This window comes from Oryzias latipes, chromosome 7 (assembly GCF_002234675.1).
Source record: "Oryzias latipes chromosome 7, ASM223467v1".
Classification (NCBI taxonomy): Eukaryota; Metazoa; Chordata; class Actinopteri; order Beloniformes; family Adrianichthyidae; genus Oryzias; species Oryzias latipes.
In genome coordinates, this window is record NC_019865.2 from 33,669,967 (window position 1) to 33,688,524 (window position 18,558).

General features: G+C 41.0%; 1 protein-coding gene across 3 annotated transcripts in view; it reads left to right on the forward strand.

Moving 5' to 3' along the window:
* The window catches only part of dennd2d (DENN domain containing 2D), a 35,560-nt gene extending 21,756 nt beyond the window's left edge, over positions 1 to 13,804 (forward strand). For all 3 annotated transcript variants that reach the window (XM_023957105.1, XM_023957106.1, XM_023957104.1), the window contains 10 exons: positions 275 to 387; positions 556 to 625; positions 695 to 772; positions 877 to 1,017; positions 1,688 to 1,836; positions 1,913 to 2,084; positions 7,768 to 7,818; positions 7,893 to 7,974; positions 8,047 to 8,292; positions 12,720 to 13,804. In XM_023957105.1, coding sequence (XP_023812873.1) covers positions 275 to 387; positions 556 to 625; positions 695 to 772; positions 877 to 1,017; positions 1,688 to 1,836; positions 1,913 to 2,084; positions 7,768 to 7,818; positions 7,893 to 7,974; positions 8,047 to 8,292; positions 12,720 to 12,787 — 1,170 coding nt within the window. In that variant the 3' untranslated portion in view covers positions 12,788 to 13,804. The remainder of the gene's footprint in view (positions 1 to 274; positions 388 to 555; positions 626 to 694; positions 773 to 876; positions 1,018 to 1,687; positions 1,837 to 1,912; positions 2,085 to 7,767; positions 7,819 to 7,892; positions 7,975 to 8,046; positions 8,293 to 12,719) is intronic.
* Positions 13,805 to 18,558: the final 4,754 nt, after the last annotated feature.

Consider the following 18,558-nt stretch of genomic DNA (forward strand, 5'->3'; position numbering starts at 1 on the left):
TTGTTAAACCAGACTCAAAGTTTGGTTCTTTTAGAAGTGTGAAGAACAGCCTCCGCTCCAACAGCCTGGCCCCTCCCCCTCAGTCTTGACTCCTCCTCCTTCTGATTGACATCGTTGATGGTTGGCAGCAAGAACTAACATTGCAAACTCTACTGCTGCTAACTATGATCGATTCCCTGGAGTATCTGAAGAGTCTGTTTCAGCTGTTGTCATCTGAGTGGAGGTGAGACGGACGCAGGAGAAGAGGGTCTGACGTCTGATCTGTCTCCTTCAGAGAGATGGGATGGTGAGGAAGCAGAAGGAGGAGGAGGAGAAGACGTTAAAAGCCATCACCCTCTTCTGTTTCCCAGAGGGCATCAGCTGGGCTCCTTTGACAGAATACCACAGGTACGGTGAAGTTCAATCCAAAACCATCGTCATCTGACCCTAAAGCTTTTCACACATTGTTACCAAGGTGTCTTGTTATGTTCTAGAAAACAGACATTAAAACAGAGAAATGTGCAATGAAAGCTTAATCTGGCATGAAAACCTGGAGCTGCATTTTGTTGTTATCAGTGAGACCTTCTCCTTTGTTCTGACGGAGATCGACGGCAGCAGAAGGAACGGCTACTGCAGGAGGCTGCTGGTCAGTGTCTGCTCTGCTGTTGTGCTGGACATGGATTGTGAAGTTTGTCTCACACCTTTCCATCTTCAGCCAGGAGGTAAAGGAGCTCGCGCCCCGGAGGCATACTGCATCATCAGCACACTGGCCTGTTTTGGCCTCTTCTCAAAGGTAAGCGTTTCTCCTCTTCATTCCTGAATGCTCTCAATGAGGCGTTGGCCTGAGGTTGCACGTGCACGAGCCTGTTCTGAGCATTTTGTCCTATGTGCGTGCAGATTTTTGATGAGGTGGAGAAGCGAAGGCAGATCTCCATGGCCATGATCTACCCGTTCATGCAGAAACTGAGAGAGGCATCATTCCCAGCTCCAGGACACACGGTGGAGATCAAGAGCTTCATCCCAGAGTCAGGGACAGAGGTCAGAGTGCGCTCATGCACACACTCTCACACACCAACACGTGCTCACTCGCACACCACTAGACACTTCTGTTTTGGTGAATTTCAGACTTTGTGGTTGAACAGACAGAGAAAAATTTTAGGGAAGCAGACATTTTGAATCTCCCCCACAGCATCACATGAAGGCAGATCCATCAGATTATCTCTGTTACACAGAAACCCATTACTAAAGATTGCAAATCTAAATCTTTAAAAACAACATTTATAAAATCTGAAATTATCTGATATAATCTGGATTAAAAAATCCATCATTATGTCCTTTACGTCTGCATGTTCTCTGTCTCTTCATCAGATTCCAGGCAGCATTCATGAGAAAGCTTGAGCTACATGTTCGTCATGCTGATCTTGTTTCTCAGTTTGAAGAGTTTGATCTCTGACCCCTAATCAGAAGGGATTAAAACCTGCAAACCTTCATGCTGATGTGCACAATTGACAAAAATGTGGAATCACTGCAAAGAAGGCTTCATTTTTAAGCAGGGTTCCCAAACAGAACTCTGCCTAGAGAAAAAGGTGCTTTTTGTTTGCGAGATACTGCTGAACTCAGATGTGAAGGGCTGCACCTGTAGACCCTCTGTGCCCGACCTCTGTTCATTCATGAAACCTGACACTGACTACAAACACGCCTCCATCAGATCATCCGGCTGACCCGACCCTTGGACTCTTGGCTAGAGCACGTAGACTTCGCCACGCTCTTCAATTGCCTGACAGACGAGGAGGTGCTGTTGGTGTTTGCTGCTGCTGTGCTGGAGAGACGCATAGTTTTTATCGCCAATGAGCTTAGGTATGCCCCCACACTTAGAAGAGTCGGGTTCTATGCCAGAACAGCATGACGCGAGCTGATGCCTCTCTGTCTGCAGCATACTGTCTCAGGTCATCCATGCGGTGGCTGCGCTACTGTACCCCTTCACCTGGCAGCACACCTTCATCTCCATCGTTCCAGAAATCCTCATTGACGTGGTGATGGCGCCGACGCCCTACCTGCTGGGGGTACAAAAGCACCTGTTGGACCTGGTCACCGACCAGAGCGACGTGAGTTCTGGTGACGAAATGCGCTGAAGTCTCTGAACAGAGAGCAGAAAAGAAAGATGCCACTTATTAAAAATGCAAAGAGGAGTCACGTGATGAGGTGCCAGGAGGTGGCTGCATAGTAGATGAGCTCCGTACCCCGTCTTAATTTTTACACGTCAAATTACGAAACTCTTCCCGTCTGCATAATTTAAACGCAGCTAAACTTGTTAAGATACAAGATTTTTTTTCCTCTCCCAGCCGAAACATCGCCATGAGTCAGAAAAAACGAAGTATACAAACGCGCCTCCCGACTGTTTCTACTGGCGAAGCTAGCTCTGCTAATCAACATGAAGGCCAGAGGACCGAAATAAGCGACCTGCTTACAGAAATTACTAAAGTGGGAGCTACACTGAACGTGGTGGCAAGTGATGTTTCGCTTATTAAGTCTGACACGACAGAGTTAAAGAACGCCGTAAGTGCAATCCAACTACGGCTAACTGGAGCCGAGAACCGCATTTCGGACATGGAGGACCAAGTTGCTAATGTGGCTAAAGACAAGAAGCTGCTAGCTAAGAAGCTTGATCTACTTTGGGCTCGTGCGGATGATCAAGAAAACAGACATCGGCAGAAGAATATAAGATTGGTGGGACTGAAAGAAGGAATGGAAGGAAACGGCGCTCTATGCGATTACATTAGGAAGTTAATCTCTGACGGCCTCGGGCTGGATGGAGTGGAATACGAGATTGAAAGCTGCTACAGAAGCCCGGGACCACGTCCAGGACCTAACCAACCTCCACGCATCATACTGGTGAGATTTCTGCGATTTACAGCCCGGCAGAAAGTCCTCATGGCTGCCAAGAAGAAAAGAGGCATATTGTGGGAAAACTGTAAGCTGTCATTTTTTGAAGACCTGACCAAGGAGCGTGTGGCTCAGCGGAAGCAGTTTTCCCCAGTGATGAAGCTGTTGTGGCAACGCCAGGTGAAACACACACTGGCACATCCAGCAACCCTCAGATTTACATGGAAGCAGGAACGCATGAGCTTCACAGATGCGAAGGAAGCTGAAAACTTTGTTAAAGAAAACATGGCCGTGGAGACGGAGTAATGCAAGAAGAGGGGAGAGAGGAAGATTTTCACATATGACGGGGAGGGGGGGCATCGAGGCGTGGCTACATCCAGAAGACAGGTGGAGGACAGGTAGAGTCTTCAGAACCCACACGGACCAAAATAAAGTCTACACTTGGTTGGAGAGTTACTACACTGCCATGTTCTGTTTTAGTGCAGTGTTTAAGTTTTCGTTTTTATATTTTTGTTAATTATGGGAAATTTTCAAACAGTGAGGAAGTTGTTTATGTTGCATGTGTATTTGTTCTAAAATGTCATTGGATTCTAGGTCACGTTAAACGAGAAGCTGATTCTGAAATTCTATAACAATGGGTAATATGGATATAAACCTGGTGTCTTGGAATATAAATGGCTGCAGCACACCGATTAAAAGGAAAAAAGTTCTCAGTTACCTCAAATCTCATGGTACTGATGTTGCATTTATCCAAGAAACGCATTTTGGAAAAGATAAGGAAGCCTTAAAAATGAGAAGAGACTGGGTTGGCAAAGTGTTTCACAACTCCGTGTCGAGTAAAAGCCGTGGTGTGATGACACTTATCAACAAAAAACTTAACTTTGTATTTCTAAAGCAGCTTCAGGATGATGATGGACGACTGCTATGCATTCAGGCCCTTATTAATGGAATTAAGGTTGTCTTGGTGAATGTATATGCCCCAAATGGGGATGAACCTGACTTTATTTACAAGATTAGTAAGATGCTGAGTAATTTAGAAGGACATATATTGATAGGTGGGGACTTTAACCAGGTGCCTGATGATTTTCTAGATAAAAGTACTAACAATGTTAAGTTCAACACCAGAAAAGGGTTAGCATTAAATTCCCTTAAGGAGGAAATTGGGTTGGTAGATATCTGGAGACTTGTACACCCCTCGGAAAGGGAATATACATTCTACTCACATTCCCACAAATCTTATTCCCGAATTGATTATTTTCTTATCTCAAACTCTAGCACTGAACTAGTTACTAATTGTGAAATAGGTGTTATTGCTCTCACTGATCATGCACCAGTGGAACTACACATTCAATTTCAAATGGGTAAAATTAAGCGTGGTAGATGGAGACTAAACTTGGGTATCCTGCGTGATGAACAGTTTGTAGCATCATTAAAAGAGGAAATCAAATGTTTTTTAGATATAAATATTGGGTCAACCGACAGACTGGCCACGGTATGGGATGCTCTCAAGGCATTCATGAGAGGAAAATGTCTGGGCTATAGCTCTAAAAAAGCAAGAGAGAGCAGGGAGAAAATAAAAATACTGGAAAATCAAATAAAGGAATGGGAAAAACAGCTAGCACAAAACTATAATGAAAGTACATTTAAAGAAATTTGTAAACTGAAATTTAACCTCCATGAAACATATAACAAAAAGGCGGAATATGCACTTTTTCGGCTTAGAACAAACTTCTATGAGAAGGGTGAAAAGACGGGAAAGCTACTTGCTAGACAACTCAAACAGCTGGACAATCAAAACGTCATCACAGCAATAAAAAAGAATGATAGACTGGTGACATCATCTGGTGAAATTAACACCGTCTTTGAACAGTTCTACCAAAAACTGTATACATCAGAAACTGCTGCTAGCACAGAACAGTTAGATGCTTTTTATAATAAGGTGACGATACCACAGATTTCACGAGAGGGGAAGGATGCAATGGACTCTATTTTAACGGAAGCTGAGGTTAGGAAAGCAATCAGTAAGATGAAAACTGGGAAATCACCTGGGATAGATGGCTTTCCAGTTGAATATTACCAAACATTTACAGAAGTACTGTGCCCATTCTTAACTAAAGTACTTCAAGAAGCCTATGATTTTGGGACACTCCCTGAAAGTTTTAACCAGGCAATAATATCATTAATACCAAAAGGTGACAAAGACTTAACGGACCCAGCCAATTACAGACCAATAAGTTTAATAAATGTAGATTGCAAAATACTATCAAAAATATTAGCAATGAGGCTAGAGAAGGAGTTGCCAAAGATTATTCATAAAGATCAAGTTGGTTTTGTCAAAAATAGACTGTCAGCTGATAACATGAGGAGATTACTACATCTTCTATGGATGAATAAACATAGTTCGAACCCCGTAGTCGCAATATCCCTCGATGCCCAAAAGGCTTTCGATAGGGTTGAATGGAATTTTTTGTTTACAGCACTAACAAAATTTGGATTTGGAGACAACTTCTGCCGGTGGATTAAGACATTATACTCGAGACCAAAAGCTGCAGTTTTCACAAATGGGGTACTATCTCCTTTTTTTGATATCTCTAGATCAACCCGTCAGGGATGCAGTCTCAGCCCGCTCTTATTCACAATATTTTTGGAACCCCTGGCTATCCAAATCAGGGAAGACCCTAGAATTAAGGGCGTATATGGAGGAGATAGGGACCATAAACTATTTCTGTATGCGGATGATATTCTAATACTGAGCCAAGACCCCGCTAACTCCATACCAACTCTACTTGAGGTTATGAATGAATACTCCAAACTTTCTGGGTATAAAATAAATTGGCACAAATCAGAGGCAATGCCAGTATCTCAAACTTGCACCCCAAGTTTGCTGTCTGGCTTTAACTTTAGATGGGTAGATAAAGGGATGAAATATTTAGGTATAGAACTGAACCCAAGTATTCTTGACATTATGGCAGATAATATGGAAAAATTACTCACCAAAATTAAAACTAATTTAGATAAGTGGAGTAAGTTAAACTTGACATTATGGGGTAAGGTTAATACAATAAAAATGGCTGTGGCCCCGCTAATTAATTACTACACCGGAATGTTACCAATGAGCATCCCAAAACAAATCCTACTAAGATATAATAAAATGATTAAAGAATTTCTTTGGAATGGCGGGAAACCCAGAATCAGTATGGACCGGCTTTGCCAACCAAAAAAAGATGGTGGATTAGCTCTACCTAATATAGAACACTACAGCATCTCCTTTGAGATGTCAAGACTGACAAAGCACTGGGTTGGTAGAGAACTGGACGCAGACTGGGTCCTAGTAGAACGGGGCATTACGTTCCCATTTACACCGATGGAGATATTAGTGCAAAAGCCAGGTGAGCAGAGAGGCAGGACCAATAACCCAATCTTGGAATTCTCAAAGATGGTGTGGCTGGAGGTGCATAAAAAGTGTAAGCTTTCTCCACATCTGCAAAAGTATGCATCTTTATGGCACAACCCTAAAATTAAGATTGGTAAGCGATCTATCTACTGGGCACAGTGGTTGCAAAAAGGTATTAGAACAATTGGGGATGTATTCCAAGGGGACATTTTCATGTCATATGATGACATTAAGATGAAATATAATTTGGAAGGACATGGTAACTTTTGGAGGTATTTACAACTTAGAGATTGCTTAAAAGGGAAAGTCGGACTGTCGCAAGATGGGAATCCAATAGAAAACTTTCTAAGACTACCCACACTGCTAGGCAAGGCATCCAAATGGTATAAAATCTGCCCATGGGATAAAAAAAACACAAGCAAAGGACTTAAAACAATATGGGAAAGAGACCTGCGTTGTATAATCGATGATGATTCATGGCAAACAATTCTTTCTGACAATGGAATTTACATCAGGGAAGCCAGAGGCAAATTTATTCAATATAAAATACTTAACAGGTACTACTACACTCCATCTAGACTTCATGTGATCGGAATCAGTGAAAATGATCTGTGTTGGAAGTGTCATAAGGAGAGAGGTACCTTTATTCATGCAATATGGGAGTGCCCACTTATTTCTAGACTTTGGAGTAAAGTGTTGGAATGCATACAGGGCTGGATAGCATGTGAACTTCCCAAATCAGCAAGACTATGTCTCTTAGGGGATAGAAAAGAGGTGCCGCTACTAAGCAAAACTACTTTCAGAGTATTGAATACTGGACTGGTAACATGTGCTCGTCTGATTTTGAAATTATGGAAAGAACCCCAAATCCCAACGCTAAAAATGTGGAAAGAAAAAATGATAGAAAATAGCGCCTGTGAAAAGATGTTAGGAAGAGTGAGTTGCAAAAATATATATGTGGCTGAAAAATGGGACAGCTTTTGTCTTTACTTATCAATGATGCCTTAATGATGACACGTTAATACACTATGTATTGGAAATTGTTATCGGTAATCCTCACTTGTGTATGTTTATGTTCGGTTTTTATTTTTATTTTATTTTTATTTTAGTGTTTTTTTTTGTTTTTATTGGGGGGATTTGTCATACATGTTAACTGTGAAAACTCAATAAAATACTTGAATTACAAAAAAAAAAAAAAAAAATGCAAAGAAACTTACAAGGCCTAAAGCGGTTTACAGTCCCATTCATCCATTAACACTCAGTCACACACCGATGGCTGTGCTGCCAAACGCAGTGTCCTGCCCCACTTCAACACATGGGCAGGCAGAGCGGGAACGGAACCTGCGATTTTCCATTCAGAGGTTACTTCTGCAGCAACTAAAGCAAAACATCAAATGAATGCAGTGTGAGCATGAACTAACAGACTCAGATAGGGACTCTGCACCTGACATCATGTCTTTGTGGTAGTAGGCGGGGTTGGTCTGTCAGTGATGTCTTTGTGTCTGATTCAGCTGCTGGTGGTGGACGTGTCCCAGAACAAACAAGAGACCTTCCTTGTGTCTGTGAGTGCTCCAAGCAAATGTCCGCTCTGTTCCGACATCAGAAATCTGTTCAAACGCTTGTTTCAATCCTGCAGATTGGAGACGAGGCCTCCATCCTGCCCCCAAAGCTAAAGGCGGAGCTCCTGGAGGTGCTGAGTGGCCGGCAGAAAGCCTCTGGTAAGTGTGCCATGCAGAGTCTGAGCTGCAGACGCTGCTCAGGTTTTTACCGCCTTTCTGTTGCCCTTTCAGGAGTGGAGGAGCTAAACAGGGTGGTGTCAGACACTTTCTTGCACTTCTTCGTGAGGACAGTTGGTCACTACGCCTCCTTCATCAAATACAGCGCCACAGGGGAGCTCGGTGTCTTTGACAGGAGGGCCTTCTGCAAGGCCATTGACTCCAAGACCACTCGACACTTTGTAAAGAAATTCACCCAGACACAGATGTTTGACCTGTTCATTCAGGAGGCGGAGCAGCAGCAGCCTGGACCACGGCAGGGTGAGCACATGACCAGGTCCAGTTCAGAGAGCTGCAGCTTCAGACTCTCATGCTGAACAAATGTCATCTGAGTCGAGAAGAATCTTCTTTCACTCTAGACTTGAGCAGTGAAGATCAGAACAAGACAGGAGTTCTCTGAACATCACTGCAGACATGTAGAGGAAAGCTACCGTGTTTCCAGAATTCACTTGACTTAATAGATCCCAAATTAGGTAGTCCTTGAAGAGAAGAGAGCAGAAAAAACAAAAAAGTATTTAATAAAAACCCATGAAAGTGACCAGCAGGTTTCCTGGGTGTGAATCCCATCAAGTACAAACTGGGTGAGAGAGTTCTTGCTGTGTTTGACAAAACAAACACAGACAAACACTAGAATATCTTCTATAAGACAAAGAGAGACAAGTGAGTTGCTGCAACAGGAATATCTACCTTTACTGGTGAGAAAGTGAGAATGCAGAGGAAACGTTGACTCTTGAGATGTGGAAAATACCGTCTAGTTCTTCCTGGTCTAGACCCATAGCAGTTTAACTAAGGTTATGGCTCAGGATCACCAAGGCTTAAAGTCTAAAGACAGAGATGGTGTCTGCCTCCTGAAGTGAGCCAAAGAGTTTGTTAAACAGAAAAAGAATATGATAATTAAGGTTCTACACTCCACTTTAGTGTAAGAAATTCTAAAATCCTGTAAAGACCTATCAGATAAATGTAACTTAAAGTATTTTTTCTGATACCATTGACATATCCCAGTCTCTGCATTGACATGTTCTGATCAAATGTATCAAAAGCAGCACTGAGGCCCAAAAGCAGGAATAGACATGTGCCCAGTACCTGCAGCCATGAGGAGGAGGAGATCATTGTCTTCACCAAAGGTGTTTAAGTGTGACGTGCTGCTGATCGTGACTGAAACTCCTCAAAGATCATTTTTCTTCAGATGCTCAGAGTTGATCGGCAGGTGTCTTTCTCAAGAACTTAAGAAACAAATACGAGATTAGATGCAGGTGTAAGCTTGAACGTAAGAACACAGAACAAAACGTGAGTCCCTTTTATAAAACATGAAGTTTTTGAAGAACCTGGTGCAGGAAGCAAGGATGGACTTCAGGTCGCCGTAAACGCTCAACAAGGTGCCCTGAGAAGACATGAGAGACAGCTTCAGATAGTGTCTGCACATTAGGGGATGAGCTTCCTGTGCAGAAGGCAAGAGGGAAAGGCCTGCAGAGTCTGTGGAGTAAGAAAACAGTCCTTAGAGACCTTAGCATAGAGACAACGTTGTGCAGAAAGTATACTCTGCTAAAAAATAGGAATACAAAATTTGATTTTACGTTTAACATGTCCGTTGTGAATCGATTCAAAAAAGTGTGCATGTGTACTGAGGCTCCTTTATTAAACTAAAATGGACTAGAACTTCCCACAATCGGCAAATTGAGTCATTACTGTAGCTGTGTTTAAAAAATAAACAGATAATAATAACCACGATCTCCACTCGCTTTTCCAGCAGCTTTTGGTTGTTGCTAGGTGACGACAGTTGATCCAGTAATCCACAGTAATCCACAATCCACATCCACAGAGCATAAAAGTTTTTAATTTCTTAAAATAAAACATAAAAATTAGTGTGTATTTATTCATATCTGGGGTTAATCAGACTTGAAATATCTGATTGGTCAACTATACATTAGGACTTAAACACTGTCCATATAACCAAACCTGACAGAATTTTGATTTGATTTGATTTGAAATGGTTTATTTCAAGCAATCAAAGAATAATACGCAAAACAATACAATAAGCATTCATACATTCATTCAAAGACGTATCAAACTTAGGATAATTGTATTAAAGAATCAAATTTCAAAGGACTGATGCTAGAATAACAAGCAAACATATGTTTTCTATATAAGTTACATCTGGCCCTTTGAGGTCGACCTCTATGCTTATGTGGCCCTCAGTGAAAATGAGTTAGACCCCCCTGCTGTAATCAATACACCTGCAGACTGGTTCAGACCCAGAAGTGGTGGAACATGGGCCAAAAAAAGAGTAGCAAGCACCCCACTCCACTAAGATGTTAAAAAAGAAGAAGTCAATGTCTGTCAAAAGAAGTTGACCGCAAGAGAACAATAAAACAAAAACATACTGGTAAGCCAAATCGGAGCCAAGTTAAATAGCAGCCTACCGTGATGCCAGTTTAGAAAAAAAACTCACTATGATCAAAATAACAACTTGTGTCTTCTGAAATGTTTTTCTGGCAGGAGGCAGGAGTTGTTGTTTTTTAGCTTTACCTACACACCCCTGAATGTGGTGTAACTGTATCAATGTATTTGTATTATGTGAGGGATCATTGCAGACTAGCTGTATATTGTTAAGAATTGACCTACGTCATGGAAGTACACTTATCAACTATTATCCTGCTTATAGCATGGTCACTTGTTAAAGAAATACATATTCTATCAATTTTTAGTACTTTATACTTGTTATTTTTCGGTCTAGATTGCTTTTTCACAACAATATGATATCAAAATATTATAGGCCCTTTAATATAAACCCAGCAACCAATCAGAATTGAGCATTTATTCAGAACATGTTATAATGTTCATTGAACTCCATAAATATGCCTGTAGCCCCATCATTTATTTTTGACAGTGATTAAACAGAAAAATGCAAAATAAAGAAAAGTCGTGTTCAAAACTGACATGTCAAACATGAAACAACTATCGTATTCATTTTTAAATTTTTTTCAAATGTGCACAACTTCGTCTACACGTTTCCTTATCTTACCCCATAAGATGGAGATGGTGTAGTGAAGGGTGTGGGTACGGAAAAAACAAGTCCAAGACCCCTATCAGGGGTCCGAGCAACTGATTTAAAGTTCCATATTGGGGCTTTGAGGCCCAAGTAGGGGTGGGGGGGGTGTTTCCACGAAGCACATATCAAGGCTTTCTTTATTTAGGGGGAGGAGCTAAAAATGGTTGCATCCATGTGACGGATTCAGGAAGATCATTTGGAGAGTTTGGAGATTTAGAAACTGTTAATTTGAAATCTAAACTTATGATGACATCATAAACAATAACCACTGGCCATGTTCAGTGTTACAGAAGCTTGATCATTGTCCAAACCCCAACCAAATTTAAACTTCTCTCCATACTCCATATTAACTCTCCCTCTCTCTGGTCTTCCTCCCTTCAGCTTTCCGTCCCGCCGGCCCGTATGGTCACCATGGGGGGCCTTGCCTTCAGCCGCTCGGCTCCCCAGCTCTGGAACTCTCTCCCCCTCGACCTATGTGACATTGACTCCTTTTCTGTTTAAATTTGCTTTTCCAAATCACAATTTTCCCTCATCTGTTATCTGATTTTATTAAGATGTCAATTTATTTATTGTGTAAATGTTTTCTTAAAGTGATTTTATCGTGGGTTTTTTATTTGTACAGTTTCCTTGAGTGTTTTGAAAGGCGCTTAAAAAAACACATTCTTTTGATTATTATTATCATTACTGTCGCCAATCAGGAGTGAGGTAGTTAGAAGTCCACGCCCCTTCCACTGAAACTGGGCCTGGGAGAATCTGTCAATTCAAAGTTTCAAATGTTCAAGGTGGGGGCCAGAAGGGTACCACATGCCTTCACTGAGGCATCTGATTGGTCAGTTGATAACTTGAATGAGTTGTGTGAGGATTATCAAGAAGGCAGCTTATCCTGTTGGGGGTCAGTGAAAGCTGATTCGAACAAGTGGTTAGGCAGAGTTAGCAACGCGAAGGGTCTGGCCTTAGGACCCACATTGGATTTTTAGCTAATTGGGCTCTTGGGAATCGCACCCAGGGTTTCCTGTGAGGCAGTCCTACATCCAGCCAACTGAGTTACCCAGCTAGAACGGTTCCTCTGACCAATACAATGACTGACTAACAGCTGTTTAGTTCTCTAATGAAGTTTACAGGCTTTTGCCTTCTTGGAACCAGCGGGTACTTCCTGTTTGGAATGCCAGGGTAGAAGGATCGCTTTGTTCAGAAGACATTCATTGTGAAGGTGGAACTAAACGTGTTGGGGGGTGAAACAGGAAAATAAAAACCAGGATGGGAAGCTATAGGCCTGTATTCAACGATCGAACTTTGACTTTTAAGTCAGTCTGGGTTTGATCCAAGTGCAATTACAACTTTAAACCTGAATGATCTCAGTCTGTTATTAAAGACATAGTTGATAAGGAAACATGGATTACAATACAGGGAAGTCTCTTTGAACAGTCTGGCTCGTATCAAAACCATTAGGCAGGTTGATGATTTACAGGAAGATGTGGTGCTTTTCCATGGAGCTCCAGAGAACAGACGGGTCTGGTTCAGGGATCATTCCTGAAAAACTGATCAGTGTTTGAGTGTTCTAAACACACAAAGGATCGTTTATTGAATATTGATAACAACTGATTCTCACATTTGATTTTCCCTTTCTTTTCTCCTTCAGGTATATTTCACCATAAGATCCGGGAATTTCAAGACAAGAAGAAAAAGGAAAAAACAAAGAAACACTAGCGTGGGTGTTTGTGTGTGTGTGCTTCAGTGATGTGGTGAGCTGGTAAGAAATAATGTGAATGTTGTGTCAGTGTGGGGCCCCTCTAGAATCCACATGTGGGGTTGTTCCTGTTGGATGTGCAGCTGCTGCTAAGACTGAAAATCTAACGCCTTCAGGAGTTTGTCTCCTGCAGAAGTGGACTCCATTGTGCCAGACTGCTGAAAAATATGAAAAGGTTTTTGGAAAAGCCGACCCTTCAAAGTGTCTTCCAGAAGGATTTGAGCCACAGTAGAAGGAACTATGTGCTTCAATAGAAATCAGCTCAGACGTTTCCTTCTTTACCTCCTCCGTCCTCTGTGGACGAAACATTTCTGTGCTCTCAACCTCTATTTTAGCCAAGAGGAGTGACTGCAACCCCCCCCCCCCCCCCAATCCCCAGTGCCAGGAATTGCTAGCACCGTAAGAATGACCACTATGTGCTGAAACCTAATGCTAGCAGACAAAACCACATTTTGACTGATGCATCACTTAAAGAAATTTAAAAAAATTCTATTGTTTTAGTCTCTTTTGGGGGGGTTTCAAATGCACAGAAAATGAGTGTGTGTTCCCATTTTATGATGACTGCAGTCTTCTCCCTGAAACTAGAGGGAAGAAAGAGTCCTGAACTCGTTTGGCTGTCAGTGACACAGAAGCTGCAGAACTCGCTCGGCTTTGGGGAACGATTGGACACTGATGAAACCTCGTCGTTTTCTTGTTACCAGAGAAACCTGGTTTGACAGAAATGAAGTCCTCATAAACTAGAAAAGCTGACTTTAGTCAGCTATGATGGAAAATATCATAGCAGGTGGAGTCTGTGCACAAACTAATGCAATCATATCAGAAAACATTTTAATGAACTGGAGACCTGCTGTACCCCGCCCCCTACTCCTGTGGTAGCTAGAATCTACCCCAGTGACGCCCCTCCCCCCAACTGTACAGGATAATGTGGGTGTAGATAATAGTTGGATGGAAATAAAGTTTATATTTTCTGCTTTTTATTTGGTCTCCTTTTTTCTTGATCAGAGGTGGGTGGAGCAGCTTAAGATCAAATTCAAATAAAAGAAATGTTTCAAGTAAAGCACAATGCCCGATGAGGTGTCCATTATCAGAAATTAAGGTGGAAGCAACCGTCTTCCGCTTCATGCCTCTGTGCTGTCCGTTCATTTCTGATGAGGGGAACCTCAAAGGCCATTATCTCGCTCACACACTCAGGAGAGTGATAAATATTAGTACTTTAATCTTGTCATTTTTTAGGCTTGTGTCATTTTTCCACAAGAAGCGGACTATGTGATACCTGTTGCCATGGAAACAACTACAGACCCTGCACCACTGACTGTAGAACATACAGTGAACTGCCTGCACTGACCAACTCTGCTGCAACTGGTGAGAACGAAGCAGCGGAGGAAAGTGGTTTATAGGCTAAATGTTATGTTAAGTGATCCAAAGCATCTTTTTAGAAGGAAAATTCATCTCTGACCACTTTCAAAGAAACAAATACATGTTTCCTAGATCACTTTGATTACAAGAAATATCCACCATCAACTCTGATCTTAAAATGCAGATCAACAAACTATTTATTTCAATTATAATAAAATTATTTATCAACACATATTTACTCTGTATCAAGCAACATGATAAACCAGACAGAAAGACAGAAACTATTCAGAATTAAAGGCAACACAGCCATTGCAATGATGGACCCTGGCATGTCCATCTTAGAGACATCTGAATGACAGAGATCCTTTCTACTGTCCTGCTGTAGTTTGATGAACAGCAGTAGTTTATTGTTTCAGTTTTGTTGTTTTGTGGCTGCAAACTCAGGTTGTCATTGTCAATGAGAAGTTGTTCCCAATCGACCTACCTAGATAAAGTTTTAACTACTATGTCAATATTCATTTTGAGTTTTCAGGTTGTGTCATCTATGCCTCAACATTTCTCAAGCCGAAACAAAATAGGCTGAGCAGCGTTCAACTTCCTCTGACCATCTTAGTCTGGATCTAATAAAAGCCCTTTCTCCTTTTTGTTTGTAAAGTTGATCAAGTTCATTTTGTAGGGATGCCAGTTCTAAATGTTCTGTCTCTGTAAGATCTCCTGGGTTCTTTTTAGAAAGTTTAGAATGTCATTCATAACTGAATTTTATTTTGTTGCTCTACTTTGTAAATGATATAGGCTGTAACTTTGAGACCTAAAACACAGACAGTCAGGACCATAAATATTTGGACTGAGACACATTCTTTCTAATTTAATTTCTGTACATTACCACAGTGATTTTTATATAAAACAACTCAGATGCCATTGAAGTGCAGACTTTCAGCTTTTATTCCATGGGTTGAACAAGAAGATTGCATAAAAATGTGAAAAACTAAAGCATTTTTTAACACAATCCCTTCATTTCAGAGGCTGGTAAGTAATTAGACAAATGAAATAACTGAAAACCAAATGGTCATTCCTAATGTTTGGTTGAAAAGCCTTTGCTGGCAATGACAGCCTGAAGTCTTGAACTCATGGACATCAGCAGATGCTGGGTTTTCTCCTTCTGAATGCTCAGCCAGGCCTTTACTGCAGCGGCAAACAGTTGCTGTTTGTTTGTGGGCCTTTCTGTCTGAAGTTTAGTCTTCAACAAGTGAAATGCTGCTCAATTGGGTTAAGATCAGGTGACTGACTTGGCCATTCAAGAATATTCCACTTCTCTGCTTTACAGATTTTCTCAGTCACTTTAGTACAATTCTCAGATCAGAATTGAAGTTTGCAAATACGTGTGTGCATTTCTCAAAACAATTTGTACAAACAGCAAAACACTATGGATTTCTTGCAAAAGCCTGTAATTTGTTGACAGACCATGTCATACCAACATAGAAAAAACCCACTGCAAACAGTAACACAAAGGGAAAAAAAAGATAGGACAATATTCTGTCCAACAGTCCAGGCAGTGCAGTAGGAATTGGTGTGGTCTTCCTACACCTCTTGTCGTTCCTGTATGTTAGGACACAAATTCTCATCCACATCACAGCGAATATCCTCTCTTGCAATGCAGCCAAATATGTTTGTTACATTATAATAATAATAATAATAATGGATTTGATTTATCTGCGCTTTTCAAGACACTCAAAGCGCTTACATTGTGTCCATTATTCATTCACTCCTCATTCATTCTTGGTGATGGTAAGCTACGGTTGTAGCCACAGCTGCCCTGGCGCAGACTGACAGAGGCGTGGCTGCCATTTCGTGCCTACGGCCCCTCTGACCATCACCGGGATCATTCATACACATCCACACACCAGTGGAGCCACACTGGAGGCAAGGAGGGTGAAGTGTCTTGCCCAAGGACACAACAACAGTTGGCTGGTGGGAGCAGGGATCGAACCGCCAACCCTTCGGTCATTGGACGACCCGCTCAACCACCTGGGCCACTGTCGCCCCATTATGACAGCTTGGTCAACCATTTTGCAGTTACTGACTTATACGATGAACTAATGACTAGGTGTTTTGAGATGTAAGACTATTGCACAGTGAACTATATAATACATTTTGATCAACATGACATAAACAATTGACAATGTAGCAAAGAGCAGAGAATTGTACATAATCATTTGCATGGATGTACCAAAGCAATTGCCACTTGTTCAAAAAAGTGAGAAACTGCTTATATGATGTGCACAAGTGACATCATGATGTGAAGATTGAACAAATAGTTTTGGGAATTTCTGATCTGAGAATTGTACTAAAGCGACTGAGAAAAACTGTAATAAACTCCTGAGTTGCTTCGGCTGTATGTTTTGGGTCGTTGTCCATCCAGAACTGTGCTGGCTTTTTTAGATTCTTTTTAGCAAAGTCCAGTCTAGCCTTCCTATTCTTGAGGCTTATGAGTGGCTTGCATCTTGCACTGTACCCTCTGGATCTACTTTCATGCAGTCTTCTTTTGATGGTAGACTTGGATATTGATCCGCCTACCTCCTGGAGAGTGTTGTTCACTTGGTTGGCTGTTGTGAACGGGTTCCTCTTCACCATGGAAATGATTCTGCCATCATCCACCACTGTTGTCTTCCGTGGACGTCCAGGTCTTTTTGCGTTGCTGAGTTCACCAGTGCTTTCTTTCTTTCTTTCTTTCTTTCTTTCTTTCTTTCTTTCTTTCTTTCTTTCTTTCTTTCTTTCTTTCTTTCTTTCTTTCTTTCTTTCTTTCTTTCTTTCTTTCTTTCTTTCTTTCTTTCTTTCTTTCTTTCTTTCTTTCTTTCTTTCTTTCTTTCTTTCTTTCTCAGGATGTACCACACTGTTGATTATGCCACTCCTAATACTGTAGCCATTTCTGGCATGGATTTTTTCTGTTTTCTCAGCTTAATGATGGCTCCTTTCACCTGCATGGAGAGCTCCTTTGACCACATGTTGTCTGTTCACAGCAAAATCTTCCAAATGCAGCACGAGTCCTCTAATCAACTCCAGGCCTTTTATCTGCTTCACTCATAATGACATAACAAGGGAATTGGCCACACCTGCCCATGCAATAGCATGGAAGTCAATTGTCCAATCACTTACAAGCCCATGAAATGAAGGGATTGGGTTTAAAAATTGCTTTAGTTTTTGACATTTTAATGCAATCTTCTTGTTCAACCCATTGAATAAAAGCTGAAAGTCTGCACTTCAATGGCATCTGAGTTGTTTTATTTAAAATTCACTGTGGTAATGTACAGAAACTAAATTAGAAAGAATGTGTCTCTGTCCAAATATTTATGGTCCTGACTGTAAACACCCAGTTTGTCCTATAATTATTTTCCTTTTTAGCATTTTTATAAACTACGTAACCAAGCTAGATACTGTGTTTTTTATGTTTTACTGGATCTAGTTTAAGAAAAGAGTTGTTCAGAAACCAGAAAGAGTTTCTTTTTTGAGAGTTATTTTGTCTGATCATTTTAGAATGATGTAAACAGCTTCATGATCTGTGTACAGTGTAGGAAGAATGTCAACAGTTATTTTTTCCAGACTTATGTTATCAGAGATAAGCCACAAGTCCACAAGGGACTGACTAGAACCATTGTTATTGTGTTTCTCTGATCTTTAAAATATTGTTTTTCTCCAAACATACACCCATTAAATTATCTCTCTGCATAAATTAGTTGATGTCATTTTTGAAGATCATTGAGGTCGACACTTTGAGTTGACTATTGGGAACCATATTAAAATTCCCTCCTATTATTAGAACAGCATTTGGAAACTGTAAAAGACTGGACCCTGGTATAATTTTCGTTTAGACAAGCACTGATATAAAACTACAAATTAAATAGGATAAAATTGCCAGAAAAACTCACCTTTCACAGAGAAATCCTCATGCGTCAGTCTTTAATAAGACAACAAACTTAAGGGACATGGGGTTATCCTTCATCCAAGATCCCTTATTTTTTTAATAAATGAATTTCTAAAGAATTCAGATAATGGTTGATTGTTGGAGTTTAAATAGAGTGACTCAGTCCTGCATTTATGTGACAGTGTCTGTCTCTTTTCTGTCTTCTCAGACTTCAACCAGTCGTGGTCGTCCTCCTTACTGTTGTTCTGCTACATTTTCCCGTCATTTTAATCCCTGTCTAGATCTTCAATTAAAAGCTAATTTCCCCTCCACGGTGGACTTTTGCTGTCTCTAGCAGCAATAAGTGTTTTCCTAAGTAGACCTTTTGTTTATACCTTTTACCCTGGACAGGTATCAGTCCACTCCAGGGCCGCATATATTTAAACACTCACACTTGTGGAAAAATTCCGATAAATC